Below are 16,382 nucleotides of genomic sequence, written 5' to 3' on the forward strand. Positions count from 1 at the left end.
CCTGTTTTGAATGTAGATTTTGTAAGCGACCGTAAGTTGCCTTTGATGAAAAACGCGGGAAACAACGGCGCCATCTTACCACACACCGGATAGCACTGTGAGTACGCAAAAGTAGCAAAACACCAATTAAAGGTCATAGTAACGTAAAAATAAACACATAAATAAGTAAATTTTGTTTCAAAAAGCAGGCAGAGTAAGAATAATGTTAAGCTATCAATTTATGCCAAATACTTAGAGACGTCTGTTCTGTCCTTAATATAAATACTGCCAAACACTGCCACAGACTAGTCAATGTCAATAAATATTGGTAATAGATGCATTACACGAACATTTTTTTTATTATTCTAAAATACTTTGTTTGGAAATGTATATTTACATTAGTTTTATTCGGTACCACAAAGTTCACCTAAATCTATTCTGTCATAGTGTAGGTTGTAACATGACAAATCTTTCGACTTAAATTGATACAATCGCAATGCTCACTGACCCCACTCTCATTTTGTAAATATAATACTAGCACACATACATCTGAAACGTGCAATGCACAATACAAATTTTATGCTGACCACGTAAACAAGTGCCGGAAAAAGGCTCCATACACAAAAACCTCGGGCATGTGGGAGGTAGTTGACTTTCAAACACAAGAACATTGATTGAATCATTGTTCAACTGATGTATGATTCGGGTGAAAATCAAAATAAAAATGCACTCCTAGGAAATATTCAGTTTTTCAAACCTGCAAAATGCTGATAATTCCATTATCCCCCCCTCCCTAAACGCACAGGTTATCCAGCCAGGTCTCCATCCGCAAAACCTTTAAGGAAATATCATTTAGTCCAAAAAAATGAAGGAGAAATGGTGGAAAATGAGTACAAGTTCGACGCGTGCAGACTGAGGAAAAAAGGCACGCGGGGCGGGCGGGTTCCAGTCCGCGCGGAAAAACGTTCGTCCGCCACGAGCTCCAGTGAAATGAAGGCGTCGGGAGACAGGCGGCGGGGGAAAGAGAGCGCGCGCGGCGCAAGGAACGTTCCGCGCGCGGCGCTTCATCTTAGCGGTGGTGACGCGCCACTGCAGCCGCACTCCCGGAGCTCGGAGCGAGAGCGAGCGAGCGAGAGGGAGCGAGCGAGCGAGAGCGCGCTTCCCCCGTTGCACTCCACACTCACACTCAGCGTTCAAACATCTCCCTTCCATCAGCTCCGCGTTTTTTTTTCCTCTAACCTGCTGCCCGTCTCTATTACCTCTGGAGAGAAGACAAGCGAGGAGACAATTTCCATTCCTGTATTTTTCACATTGATTTGGTTATTATTATTGTTGTTATTATTTTGGTGCGACCGACGGTATGCCTTTCTTTTCCCTTACTTTTATTCCTTGCGCAGTAAATTGATTTCCCCCCCCCCCCTAATTTTCCGTTCCTTTCTTTCTTTCTGTTGCTTTCTTGCGTTATATTCGCCTTTACAGGTTCATTTTTTTGGTGGAAATCGGACGGAAGATGAGCTTCACTGGAGTCTAACGCATTTTTAAATTATTATTATTTTTTTTTCCTGTCGTCTTGACCGTCTTGTTGCACTAGACTTCCATCGCGGGCAATGGGAAGTATCGATTTACAAGGAGGCTGCACATTTTGCTGTTTTTGAGGGATGTGTGCAAGCATGTTGGAAAAATAGCCATAGCTTCCGGATTGTAAGGTAATTAACGGCATTATTGCAATTATCATCGCTGCGCTGTCTGTTAACGGTGTTTATTATTAGCCCTCTGTACTGCGTGGAAAACTGAGAGCTGAGTAATTCAGGAAGGACAAGTGGTCCACGGATACCGGGCTATTCGCCACAGCCTTCTGACATTTAGTTCGGAAGTTGATCTCTTCGGCAAGCGAGGAATACAGTACCTTGGAATGTGGGCATTATTTCATAGTTTGGAATGGCGCTAAAAGCGCGGCGAAGCTGGTTACGGGAGCCGGGGAATATTCTCGGGTTAATGCGAAGTTAAGAGGCGAAATTTCTGCGTGTTGTTGTTTAAAATGGCAAAGAATGGAGTTCTGGCGCCGTCTAGGTTCCACAGAATTTGAGTAGGGGTTCATTTATTTTATTTTTCATATTTTCATACTTGCTTCCAAAACTTATTATGAAAAGAATTATTCAGCGATTCGCCATTTTCTCCTTTGCTTATACTTCACGGTGGTCCATGGCTGTTTTTTTTTTTTTTTTTTTTTTTTTTTTTTTTTTTCTTTTTCTCCCTCTCTCTTTTTTAGCGACGCGTATGGTGCTTTGAAATCCCAACTAGTTTAATGCATCAGCCCGTCCTTAGGACCACATTTCAGTCGCATCCGTCACAATGCGAGGCTTAAACTGCGTGATGCGTCCTATATAAACCGGTCCCACGCATGGAAATGGAAGGGAAAGCGAGCCCGCATTGTAATATCTTAATAATAGACTATTCTACACGGTCGCATTATGCAAGCACCCCTTATCCCCCCCCCCCCTCCCCTTCCAAGGAAAGGGAAAAAGGCAAGAGTTGCTGAAAAAGAGAAGATTTTTGAGGATTTTTCAAGACAGCATCCTCTTCTTTTTTGCACTGGATTTGGACGCCTACACAGCGCGGTGACACTGCGCCCAGCTGCATTGCCTGTAGGATTAATGCAATGAGGGCATCGCGTGGCATTTCTCCCTTTCCCACAGCTCTCTCTCTCTTTCCCCCATCTATCAATCCATCCATCTATCCCTCCATTCCATCCCTCTCTCCTTCCATCTCTCCATCTCAAGATTTGGGAAACTACCTAGGGTTACTCAAACCCTACACAGCAAATAAAGAATTAAAATCTGCAGTGACTAGCTGCATTGCATAACCTACCTGTGAGCACATCCTTAATGTATATACTGTATATATTAAAAGATAGTAATAACAAGAGCCAAGGAAGGGAGGGTAGGGAAGTCTGGATTATGAGTACAAGGTCGGCTCCACTTGGTTGTCTAATTGCCTTGGTTGTCTTAATACCAACCCGACCATGGAAGAAGTAAAGCCCTGCAGATTTAATATTAGTAAAGATGTAGGTTTGAGACGTTAAGGTGGTTTATGTGTTAAGGTTGAGTGTTAAGGTGGTCTGCACTTGATGAGGAGAAACGCACTTCTCTCCATCCCAACTGGCTGCGCTAGGCATTGTGCGCTTATTATATGGAGACTGAGCGCTCGGTCAACTGGCATGATGGCAGAGTTGCAATATTGATGTCGCTCTTGTTTTATTTTTTGGTTTTTTTTTGTTTTTTTTTTTTTTTTAAATTCCTTATTTTGCCTTTTATTTATTTATGTGTTCATTGGTTGAACTGCACTGATGTGAGAGAAGCACTGCTGCTGCATTAGACTGCACACAATCGTCATGCACCCACATGTACAGGGAGTTTTTTCCGCAAATCAGATCAGCATCAGGAACAGGTTTGCGCGTAAAGTGACCTGCCAGATTAAACCGATGCGTTAGATCGTTCATATGATGTATTCTTTTATTATTATTGTTGTTTTTGCTGTAGGCGTTCGTCAAGTAGCAGATGTAGACAGCCAGAGAGGAACATGCAGATTTTGCAGCAGTCGCCTGGTTCTGATCTATCAATCCATGTTTAAATGACAGTGGAAATTATTTTGTCATTTTGCTTGGTTGGGACGAACGGTAAGAATTCGATCCAATTGGTTCTTTTTCATGATTTCCGTTGTCTCAAATTTTAGGGATGCTTTATTAACGATTTTCTAGAATAAGAACGCGATATTCACCGCATAAAATTAATAAGGGTTATTTATGCATTAAAACAATTCACAAAATCATTTGCCATCGAGTTTCATTTATCCTTTTTATGTTTTATTTAAATGTATTTTTAAATAAATAAAGTCAAACCACAAGGTGGCAATGTTGGTCCAAAGTTTAGTTTACCCCTTAGGATAAAAAAGGAAAATAAATCGGGTTCTTCAACACTGCAGCCCTCCAGAGAGCTGGCCAGATACATCGTAGTACAGTTTAAAATTGAAATTGACCGTGCATCTCAAATAAACCAGGTTCTTGCATGGAAATAAATAGTGCACGAATTATCAGCCTGTCTTATTCAGAGGGGACATGATCAGTGCTGAGCTACATCTAGTGTCTCTCTCTTTTTTTTTCATCTTTTAGTGTGTTACTTGCATCTTTATTTCCTTCCCCCCACAGGCCAAATGACATAGGATGAAGGCTATTCGTAACCTGTTGATTTATATATTTTCCACCTATCTCCTGGTTATGTTTGGATTTACCGGTGCCCAAGACTTTTGGTGTTCCACTTTGGTTAAGGGGGTTATATATGGATCCTACTCGGTGAGCGAGATGTTCCCCAAGAACTACACAAACTGCACTTGGACGTTGGAGAACCCAGACCCTACCAAATACAGTATCTACCTGAAATTGTACAAACGTGACCTGAACTGCTCCAATTTCTCCTTGCTGGCCTATCAGTTTGATCATTACTCTCATGAGAAGATCAATGAGCAGCTGAGGACCAATGAGTCCATCGTGTACATCTGCGAATCCAAGAACATGTACATATTCCTGCAGTACGACAAGAACTTTGTGCAGCTTCGCAGGCTTTTTCCTTACGACTACACTGGATTGATACAAAGGAGGACGGAGGAGGAGCAGAGGTCTGTGCTGGAGTTTCTAGTTCTGAATAAGGCGAGCCCCAGCCAGTTCGGCTGCCAGGTGTTGTGTACATGGCTGGAGAACTGCTTGAAGACAGAGAAAGTGCCCGCGGAGTCGTGTGGAATGGTGTACGCCAAATGCACCTGTCCGCAGCACCTAGGTGATGGGGAGGTGGAGAACACCCTGGTGCTTAACAATGTGGTGCTGCCATTGAACCCCCAAACAGAGGGGTGTCTCACCCCCCAGCTCAGAAATGGGCACATCTGCAATTTGAGTGCCGAAGTCAAGCGACCACCTAAGGAGGGTGAGTATGCTTTCTTCTCCTACTGAGTTTTTCTTTTTTTTTTCTTAATGTCTTACTCAAATGTGTATCTCCAGTGATCCAACCAACTCATCATAAATAAATAAAAAGCAGTTTTCAGACTGTGGGACACATTCACAATTGTTTCTTGGCAAGCCTGTAAGCATTAAGAGCTGGATCCAGAAGATAAAGGAACATGTATATATAAGACACATTCTTCCAACCACAGCTCAGCCCACTTAAGGTACAATTTTGAAAAAAAGAAATAAGGAATATCAAACCGTGCTGTTACCAGCTGATAAGTGATAGTGACTCAACTTCCCATGAATAAATAAAGAGCAGTTTTGCGGCCTGTGGAACACAGAACCGCAACTGCCTCTTCTCAAGCCTACATGTGTCAAATGGTTGGTTCAGAAGATAAAAGGATGTGTATATAAGACATGTCCTTCCAAGCACAGCCAATCCTACCTAGACAGAATCGAAAAATATATGAGAACAAATCAAACCATTCTGTTATGAGTTGATAATTGATAATGACTGTTGTTCATGCATGTGAGGACGTACATGGACATGGAAGCCAGTCTTACATTCAGCTCACATAAACCTGTGTTGTACCCCTGCTGTGTTCTTTCTACTTGCACAGTAACACAGTAACGTTGGTAAGTAGTTTAAAACGTAGGTGTATTTTTATGTTTGTTTTTACAGTTAATATTAACAGTAGGGAGTGTGTTTCAGTTGACTGAGGTTTAGCCTTAGGAAGGCAACTTCTCTGCCTTTCCCATTTAAAATTATACAATGTAGTTGTCTAATTTATGTAATTTTAATCAATATGTAGTATTATTGTGCTTTATCAAGATTATGAAAGCATGAATGTACAATAATCAAAAAATAACAAGAAAGGAAATTACATTTCAAAGAAGGGCTTTTCATTGTATTGGGTACTGTAAGGACATCAGAAAATTTTCATCACTTAAAAAATGCTTGACGTTGATCTTTCCTTGACTAACTGGTGAATGGAAGGTCAGTTGAGGGGACTGTTAGTAGAGTCCAGCGGCTATAACATACTTCACAGCAGTCTAAGCTTAGATGCAATTTTTGATTCAAGTTGTAAAAATCATAGGTCACCAAATCTCAACACTCTCAAAATTTAAAAAGGCACATCCCAGCGGGTTTGACATCGGGAACTTCCAATGTTTAACTTTTCACACGGAAATGCTCCTCCGTAAATTAGAAATCAGCATTTGTTTATCAACCTGGTTCAGCATCTTAAGAGCACTGGCTTATTTTTTAAAGCTCCTATTTTTAGAGTGAAAGGGCTTTAAATCCGTTTTCATCTGGCTGGCCAGTAGGTCACCATCAGTTTAAAAGCATTGCATCAGACCTTGCATCAGAGTGGGTGTTCCGAACGCGGCCCGGTTACCGTGAACTAGGCTACCGTTTGATTAAACGGCCGACTTTGATCTCCTCGAAGCAAGGCAACAAAGGATGATTTCAAAGCATGAGGCAATACAGGCCCTAATATTGTAAGGTCTGTCTATAGCGCCTACATTTACGATTTACCCAGGCCTCATCCTGTTAAGACAAATAACGACTTTTTGATAGGCAGCAATGGAGGTTTGATGTTACACAAGGTTGAAATACACTGAAACTCTCCTTCTTTTTTATCGCCCAAGAGTAGCCTGTCTGATTAAGAAAAAAACATGAGTTATCTTGTTAGTAAATAAGTTCATCATTGTCCTGTCCTCCTGAGACCCAGCCTCTCACTTTTGTCCATGCTGGAGGACATATGTTTTTAAGTGTGTCTGCAAACTGTTATAATGGTGAGTTCTGCTACATCTAAGGACATTCTATTCTTTGAAAGGATACCACATGTTCGGTGGTAGGGCTTGGAGAGCACCTTTATAAAAATCGTGCAACTATAATCAAAAACCTTCTCTGCTGGCTCTCGGGAGGCTATCATTGCAATTTTACCTGGGAGACTTGGTTTGCTCACAACGGTGTTGTTGGAGTATTATGATGGAAGAACATTTAGCTACATTCTTACATCCAAAAACAATAACTGAAGTATTAGTGATGGCAAACACGGCACAGTAACTCTTGAGATCGAGAGATGGAAGGAGAGAGGGATGGAGGGATGGATGGAGAGATGGATGGAGGGACTCTCTGAAAGGACAAGTTGAACTTCTTCTATGCTTAAATGTAGATTTAAAGTTTCACTGAAATATCTTAATCCCTGTAGATTAAATATTAAATTGTAATGTATTAAATTTACATGGAAAAGGTGTTATTTTCCCTTCCACACCAGTTTTACAGTTTGGTCCCTGATTTACACAGAATTTCCTGATTTTACTATGGTTTACAAAGTATTAATAAAATTGTGCCCACCAGTGATCTCAGAGATGTGATGCTACTACAGACTCCTCCATTAGAGCACAAGCACAGATAGTGGCCCTGACTGGTGTGCAGAGAAAACCTTTGATCGACTGGATGCACATGTGGGACAAGCAGCATTTTGGAATTGAGGGGATTTTATAAAAAAGCGAAAAATTCCTGTTACATGACAGATAAGGTCTTCGCTGGTGAACTGTGCTTAATATACTTGCCTCAGCTTTCAGGATGTTGCCTGGATTTAACCATTAAAGAATTAACATAATACTCTTTTTTGGATTTCATTTCAGTACTAAGCAGAACATCTTATATCATGAGGAAAGGGGAGCCTTGTCTTTCCACAGATGGTTTGTTGTAAATTTATTTATCTGCTTATGTTTCAGAGGGCTAGTACATTTGCTGTGGAAGCAACAGACAAAATACAGCTATATAAGTTATAGAGAGTATATCTAATAACACTAATACATACATGCTCATATTTAGTCCAGTTCATTGGCTTAGGCAGTTGTATACTGTAATCCATCTACCATTTGCACAAACCACTTACCATGCTAATACAACATCAATACTGCAGCCTCTAAAACACAGGTTATACCCATCAGGTCAACTGATTTAAGCAATCTGGACATTTAGGTGTTGAGTCTTTATTCGTGAAAGTCAGTTATTTTGTAAACAGGCCACTCAGATCAGATTACCAACAAATTTGGTTGCCACAGTTGTGCAATGTCTTCAGATATTGTCTCATTGACTGACTCTGGGCAGCTTGTTTGTCACTAATTATCAGATGCTCTTTGTCCTCTTTCTGGGAGTCTACTCTTCCGTGCTTTTTATAAATAGGCCTTAAATTGTCCTTTGTATGAGAGAATGGGTATGTCAGTCTTGACCTGAATGTCAAAACATGCAGTAAAGAAATCCAGTGCATTCGTTCTTCTAAAGCCCAAAAATGGGACAGGTCCAGTATCGCACGTCACTTTTACACATCTGTTTGGAAAATACAGTAGCACTGACATTTAGTCTACAATACATCAGTCTGTTGGAACTGCGGTGAACGTCACCCTTTTGTGTTGTTTAGTTTTTTCTATCTTTGTGATATTTAGTATGAACGTTGAAGAGTTTTTTTTTTTTTTTTGTGGATGCACTTAACTGTCAGATAAGATGCACAGGATGACCTTAAGATGGGCGAGAACATGCAGAAAACTACTGTTCACCTTTATAAACTCCAAAGTTGCTTCTGTTATGTCATTTGATGAAGAATGTATTTTTTCTGACTATTGGGTAAGCTTTCCCCACCACTACCATATAATTTCTGAGTAATATTTGCATTTTTGTTGATAGTACTAAAGCTTTTAATTCATTTGGTAAGAAGGGCACAGCATCAGGGGACACAGCATTCCCAGAGCCCTCTCATCTTGTAAATTAGTTTTTTTTTTTCTACTTAATATCCATAATATCCCATAAGTTACCTAGTATATGCACATGTTGGACTTTTTAGTGTAAAGATAAATACATGAAAACTTTTAAATTTTACCTTATAATCAGTGCAAATTGCTTACACTTGGTGATTCAAGGTAAGGTTAAACTGACAATAAGAGTAATGGGTACAATAAAAAAAGACATCACTTAAAAGCTTAATGCACCTTCAGTTTGTTCTGTTCACCTTCTTTATTCCCTTAGATATTCCTCAAGGCAAACCTTTATGATTTTTTTTTGCTCTTCTCAGATATTGATATTAAATATGGAAAAAGACATACAAATAGATTTTTGCAGTTTACCTTTGTGTAATTGTTACTATTAATACTGTTACTAAGTGTTACTTTTGGGACAGAACAATTATTAACTAGGATGTTGCCATCTGAGTGCCATAATCTGTGTACTGAATGTCATCAAAATTAAATGTAAACATTACACACAAGTATTGTATTTCATATAAATCTAATTCTCAGTTACAAAATGTTCCAAAAGAGTTTTTATAAGTGGTTCAGTTTGAAAACAACCATTCTAAATTCAAAGTGTAACTATAGTAAAGCCCCACACTTAATGTCTCACCTAAATTATTTATAAGAGAATACAGACCACATAGTCTATGTAAACAAACTATTTAAATACCCACAAATAATGTGTTTTTTTTCCATTTTTTTCAAAATCTGTTCATAGTGGAATGGTTCATATGTTATATGTCATATTCTACAGTTGCATATTATGTAAACAAAATCACGCTTGAGTCATATTAGGCAGCTACAAGTTTACAAATGACATGGTAACATCATTTTGTCTCGCAAAGTTCATGTTCTTAAAAATTGTTTTTGTGAACCAGTGTCCTTATACTGCATTTGTGTATATTACTAATGGCATCTACACAACACTCACATTAAAGCAAATATCAATTTTTCTTGCCTATGAATTCTTTTAATTTTTATTAAATGCATTTTATAAAAGAAAAATATTGACTTGACATGCCCTAAATAGTAATCATCAACCTCTCCTAACCGCCCCTGCCTTTCTGTCTATAGGAATAATGTCATAATTGATCTGTACAATTATGCATCATAAAGTAATACTGAAGATCTAACTAACAAAGCCATTCATGTCAGGCTACTTTTAGTTTTTTACAAGTCAGTGTGCTTCAGAGGCCTTTAATATTTTCTGGCTTGCAACCCATAAAGACTCTCAATGTTTGTCACAGTAGACAAAACTATTCAAACTACGTCATTACAGTGCCTGCAAACTGTAAACTTTTTCCCCCAAATTTAAATTGGTGTATTGTATTAGTAGTTAAAAGAACTGGTGCGACAAAAGACACACTCCTCCATTTTAAATTGTATTCAGTCATACATCAACAATAATATTGATGAGTTATCTTAGGTGGGGAGAAACTTTCTTTATTGGAAGCATTCATACCTTTCAACCTTGATAGATGGTTCTCCAACATACAGTGGATGGCACAGGTGACAAGGTAAAATAAAACACATTTCACTGCATGGGCATAAATGACAGTGTATTATGAATAGCTTCTCATTTGTGAATCTGTGCACCATATATCTCTTTAAAATCCCTCTTTGACACAAAGATGCATCTGCAAAATTGCACCTATAGAACATTTATATTATTGCAAAGAAGCAGAACAAGGATTATGGAAAATATTCCAAACACAAAAGCAAGTCTTTGGAATTATAAGAAATATACAATGTTAAGGGGGACGCAGTGGCACAGTGGGTTGGACCGGGTCCTGCTCTTCAGTGGGTCTGCGGTTCGAGTCCCGCTTGGGGTGCCTTGCGATGGACTGGCATCCTGTCCTGGGTGTGTCTCCTTCCCCTCTGGCCTTATGCCCTCTGTTACCGGGTAGGCTCTGTGACCCCATATGGGACAAGCAGTTCTGAAAATGTGTGTGTGTACAATGTTAAATACAATTCATGTCTTAGAATGACAGATGTTGTTTTGCCTAGCCAGGTTATGAGATCACACGGGTTACTTAGTAAATGTGTAGGATTAGGTCCAGAGATGCATGGAATATTGATGGTGCAGTCTGTTAATCCTACATGAGCACAAACCTTTGCAGCTATGTGTTATGAAAGCTATGATCCCTGTATGACAGAAAGGGTAAGACAGCTATTAAATCTGTGTAGTGGACATGCATATATTTGACAAGTGTAAAATTGCCAGTCATTAGGCATTGTCAAACGTATCTCACGTAATAGTACTGAATGTTACTTGAAGCTTTTTTGAATTTCAAATGAAGACAGATCCCTGCACACGGCATGAATCTCGCCTTTCATTATTTTAGCGTTATGATAAATTCTTCATTAATATTTATACACCATTATTTATTTGAAATATAAATAATGAGCCTTTTTTTTTTTTTTTTTTACATTTAGTGAAAGCTTTAATCCGCCCATCTCTCTTGGGGGAGTCTTATACTGCAGCTCTCTAGCAGAATCAGACTTCATGAAGTACAGCCAACCTTCTGAGTGCTCAGACATAGGGATGATGATGACTGAGCAGGTTTTTTTCTGCCTAGCATTAATGACCATCTTTAAAACTTATTATCATGCAACTTTCTCAGCAAAGGAATGTAACTGCAGTTATTGTTTTGAATGAGCAAAACTATATACATATTTCAATGAATTATTTCTTTCATAATTACTAAGGAATAGCAACAAAGAATTATTTTCTTTCATAATTACCAAGAAAGGGGAACAAAGAATTATTTAAAATGTGTTCATTCAGCTTCAATGATTCAGTAACAAGACATATTCACCTCACCAAAAAATCAAGCTCTGAGTGTGTCAGCTCTTTGTTATTTCAGTGACATATCTTTGGTGCAGTGGTACCCATTCCTAACCTCAAAGTATTTCGTTCTCCACCAGTTTTGTTTGTAAGTCTTTCATCTGAAGGTCTTCATGAAAAAGACTTCAATTTATGTTAAAAAGACAAAAGAAGTCTGTATACAGTATGATATTTGTCATCTTTCATAATAATCATTATGCTCATAAAGGTATGTTTCTGGTGGAATCACAGGGTTTCAAGTCATTGATAATAGTGTGAATATATGCTGTCGGAGATTAGAATGTTCATTTGTTTTCTGAACTGAAAGTGATTTTTATATATGTCTGTTGTCTAGACCTGTGTACCTATGTATCTGAAGTCTACGTAAAGTAATGTCCTTATAAAATGAACAGATGCTTGACATAATAGATCAAAGGCAAATAATGCATACAGTAGGTGTTTATTTATTATAACTCACTAAAATATATGGCTTGAATGCACAGCTTTTCAGGCAATGAGAGCACATTTAAATTCACTTATTTGTGTTTGCATTTTCAGTTGTATTTACTTATGTGCAAGTGTGTTTTGTTTTTCCTGATAAAGAACATACACTGAAGCAAACTGAAATGTTTATTTATTAAATGTGATTACATATACTCCCAGGGGGGTGTGGTGGCTCAGCGGGTTTGGCCTGTGCCTGCTCTCTGTTGGGTTTAGGGTTCGAGTCCTGCCTGGGGTGCCTTGTGACAGACTGGCATCCTGTCCTGGGTGTGTCCCTTCCCCCCCCCAGCCTTATGCCCTGTGTTGCCGGGTTAGGCTCCAACTGACCCCACTTGGGATAAACGGTTTCAGTCAGTGTGTGTGTGTAAATATGCAATATTGTTGTATCACTATGACAATAGGGTTTGCAGATGAGAATATGGTTTTTTTCATATGCATGTCTCTCCCTGATATGATATTTCCTGCCTTTTTCTCTTTATGAGTTGTGAATAACTGGACCTTTCTAAATCAAAGCAAAGACTGTGGCTGTTGTGGTCATGTTTTCTCTGGCTTCAAAAAGAACATGCTGTGAATGCAGTGCTCACAAGTAATGAGTCTCCGAAGATGAATGAACAATTCAATCTTCTTTTTAATACAAATTAGATTACTTTATTTTCTCCATATGCATAATAGGAAACTTTGGATTGCTATCCATCAATTTAAATTCTCCATTAGTCTTCAGAAAAAGTTTAGAAAGAATAATATGTTGCCAGAATTCCCATACAGACCTCTAATGCCAGCTTAGATAGAGCTGTCAGTGGGGTTTGGGAAATAAATGCTTCCTAAAGGTGTCAGTGAACCAGGGACAGTTAGTCACATTTGATAGGATGGCCCCCAGAGGAAAATTCACAAAATTATAGGACTAGATTTCTCGGAGGACCTGATTGGATCCTCAGAAGTTTGCAAATCAATCATGTCTGCTAGGCTGTATTTTTTGCATGTACTTAGAAACCTGTCCGGAGAACAAATAGCTGTGTAGAATAAGAGTTTTTAATTTGGGAATTGCAATACACCACATAACTTCGGTATTTTAACATCAAGGTCCCATTTCAGTTAGCTAAGAAAAGACCAATACTTACATGACCTGATTATTCCTTCGCCAACAGCAAGAGCCCTGAGCTCCTCAATCTCTGTCTGCTTGGTGTTCCCCCTCATGGACCTAAAATTGGAAGTCTTGAGGTTCTCAGTTTCGGCAACAATTTTGTGGAATGAGCACCCTCTCTCCCTCGGAACTGCTGAATCCTCCAGCATTCAAGAAGGTTCTTAAACGTAATCTCTTTCAGACCCATTTCTGTTTGAATCTTCCATCAGCTCCATAAATTACACAATTTATTATGATCATCTTTATATTCACCATCTGACTGAGTTCTATAGACAGCTACTCACCGAATGTATGCTGGCAAAAACAACTGTATCAGACAAAGTGTGCTCCGATGATCTTTGCTTCAGTGCATCTGTATCTGAAGCTCTTTGTCTTTAGTCAAATGCATTTTTCTTTACCCTGAGTTGTATCTTGCTTTGGAGAATTGTGTCTGCTAAATGATTTGATGCACTAAATTATGACATTCTGTTTAACTACGTTTCATTGAGTTTTCAATTAAAGTTGAGTGAGATTTCTACATATATTTGAAAGAGATAACTATTTGATGCAGTTCTTCCTAGACCACAAAAATGTCAGCTTTGCCCCTCAAAGGCTTACAATTACAATGTATGAAATAAAAATATTTGCATTAACATCCTATTGGAAGGACTTGCAAATGGGAATGTCACTCATACAGTCTTTTACCATTAGTAATTTTCGAATCCTAGTTGAAAAATGCATCACCTAAATTAATGGAACCAGAAAAAAAAAAAATAAAATAAATAAATCCTTTTTTTTTGTTTTTTAATGCCTAACACCAACTTATTTAATATTTGTAATGAATATTATTATTTGTAGCTTGCCCTATAATTGCTGTGTTTCATTTATATTCATTCCTTCTCAAAAACTGTTTGACGAAAGCAGGGTCACAGAAGTCCAGAGAGTATCCGCAGAAGACACTTAAACATAAACGCTCCAGTAAAAAACTACCAAGCTGTATAAAAGAATAAATAGTTGGAAGCTGCTGTGAAGAAAAGCAAGAGCTAAATTCAGTAATTAATTAACAACCACAGCACTAAATCTGATTTTTTAGATTTACGTAAACTGAAAATTGTGATTGGTTGAGATTATCAGTGTAGTGAGATCATTAGCAGGAAGTGGAAAACATATACAGTATATACGTATATATTATATATGTATATAGCTAGCTTTGTTATATAATAATTTGTACAATTACGCTGTATTTAGTGAGAAAATAGCTAGACTGATACCACTGTAATGGGCAAAAATACCGTTGTACTGAATAATAGGCCCAATGTATGAAAAAAAGATATATATTTAATATGCTGTTGTAGCAATTTTCGTTGCGTGGCACCCTGATAAATGGGGGCTAAGTATATTGTGACCTTATACAATATGTCACTGAACATCCAGGTGTAATTAAAGAATTTTTGTATAATATATATTAATTATATTAATTAAAATTATATATTACAGGAGGGGGGCATGGTGGTGCAGCGGGTTTGGCTGGGTCTTGCTTTCTGGCGGGTCTGGGGTTCAAGTCCTGCCTGGGGTACCTTGCGACAGACTAGCGTCCCGTCCTGGTGGGACAAGTGGTTTAAGATTGTGTGTGTGTGTGTGTGTATTACAGTTTTCTATAAAATTACTGTGTAGATATATTTAAGATTTCAATGTTCCACTCTTATTTAATGCTCATGTGTATCCTACTGCTGATGAAGTCTCACACAACATGGATGCTGTGAACTACTGTAACAGATGTATCACACAGCAAAAGTACTCAATTAGGGCCAGAGACCCCGATCTTTTGTAGTATGCAGGTCACTGTTGCAGATGTTCTACCAGTCTGTTGGAGCAGGTGTGGTCTTCCATGCTGCTATATCCTGAAGCAAAGGCATTTCTACAGGTGATTCCTGCAGGCTGAACAAACTGAGCAAGAAAGCTGATTTGGTCCTGAGAGTTGGGCTGGATGCTCTGGAGGAAGTAGTACAGATGAGGACTCTGAACAAACCCCAATCCATCATCATAGTAACTCTCACCGTCTGCACACCACCCTGGCTAAACAGAGGAGCAAATCTGTCTAAATCTCTATAATACAGCTCTCATTTTAAGATTATTAATTTACGATAAGCTTAATTATCCTGGGCATGTCTGAAGGGTGTCTTCTTTTTTTAGAAACACATAGAATTCTGCAAATGTGTATCTGACACTTTCATTTCTTCTTTCAAAAATCAGGATCTTGTGGTCTGAAAACTAATGCAGGCCACTAATCATGTAAACGCAACAGATTAAGAATGAGAAATGAATTATTTAATGTCCATTTTATTACAATTTTGTTTTTGCATCAGACATTTGATTTGAAAATACTGTGCGATGTATTAGCTTTGTTTTATTTCATATGCATTTATCAAGGTTATCAACATTCAGCTGGTGAGGCTAGAAAACAACATTGGTACATCACGTAAAAGTGTTTTGAAGGTCACAATCACAATTCCATCATTTGGTAACATTTATTTAGCCTTTTGGTAATCCTTCTTGTATGCCCGAGTGTGTAACGGAGCAAGAAGGGAGTTTTAACTCTGAACACTCTGTTGTCACTGCTGGTCTACATGGCTGTTCTGGAGCCTGCCGTGTTCAACCATCAAAGACAGTTCTGCTGGCCTTGTGATGCACCGCAGTCAGGGTGCGCCCGGCCTCTCACCCTTTGCTTCTGCGATAAGCTCTGGACCACTGCAATCCTGTCCTTAATGAGAGAGTGAATAAATGAAAGAGACTTCAGCCGGAAATCAGATCAGAAAGGTGAACCTTTCTCGATTCTCATAAGAACCATCTTTAACTCTTGCCAAGGGAACGACTATCAGACAGACCTGCCTCTGATTTTAAGCTACTGGGACGCGCTTGACACAAAGTAGGACATTATTCGGTGTCATTTAGGGACAGCGCCCGCGAATACTGCAACTGTCAGCTGAAGCAGCGCTGCCCGTTTTCAGAAGTAATTATTTCTGAATGAACCGATGCAGCCTCAGCTAGCCTTCACGTCAGCTTTGTCAAGGTTCACCTGCTGGGTTTGCTGAGACATGGATGAGTGCCCCACCGCTGAGGACTTTCTGGGCCGCACACACATACTGGTAGGGCTGGACTTC

General features: G+C 38.9%; 1 protein-coding gene across 4 annotated transcripts in view; it reads left to right on the forward strand.

The window, feature by feature from the left end:
- Positions 1-1,146: 1,146 nt before the first annotated feature.
- adgrb3 (adhesion G protein-coupled receptor B3) overlaps positions 1,147-16,382 on the forward strand; it is a 161,230-nt gene continuing 145,994 nt past the window's right edge. For 2 of the 4 annotated variants that reach the window (XM_018749549.2, XM_018749552.2), the window contains exons 1-3: positions 1,147-1,337; positions 1,459-1,685; positions 4,184-4,952. In XM_018749549.2, coding sequence (XP_018605065.1) covers positions 4,199-4,952 — 754 coding nt within the window. In that variant the 5' untranslated portion in view covers positions 1,147-1,337; positions 1,459-1,685; positions 4,184-4,198. Of the gene's footprint in view, positions 1,338-1,458; positions 1,686-3,634; positions 3,656-4,183; positions 4,953-16,382 lie in introns of those variants that run through there. The other 2 variants (XM_018749550.2, XM_018749551.2) reach the window with 2 other exon arrangements.

This window comes from Scleropages formosus, chromosome 4 (assembly GCF_900964775.1).
Source record: "Scleropages formosus chromosome 4, fSclFor1.1, whole genome shotgun sequence".
Classification (NCBI taxonomy): domain Eukaryota; kingdom Metazoa; phylum Chordata; class Actinopteri; order Osteoglossiformes; family Osteoglossidae; genus Scleropages; species Scleropages formosus.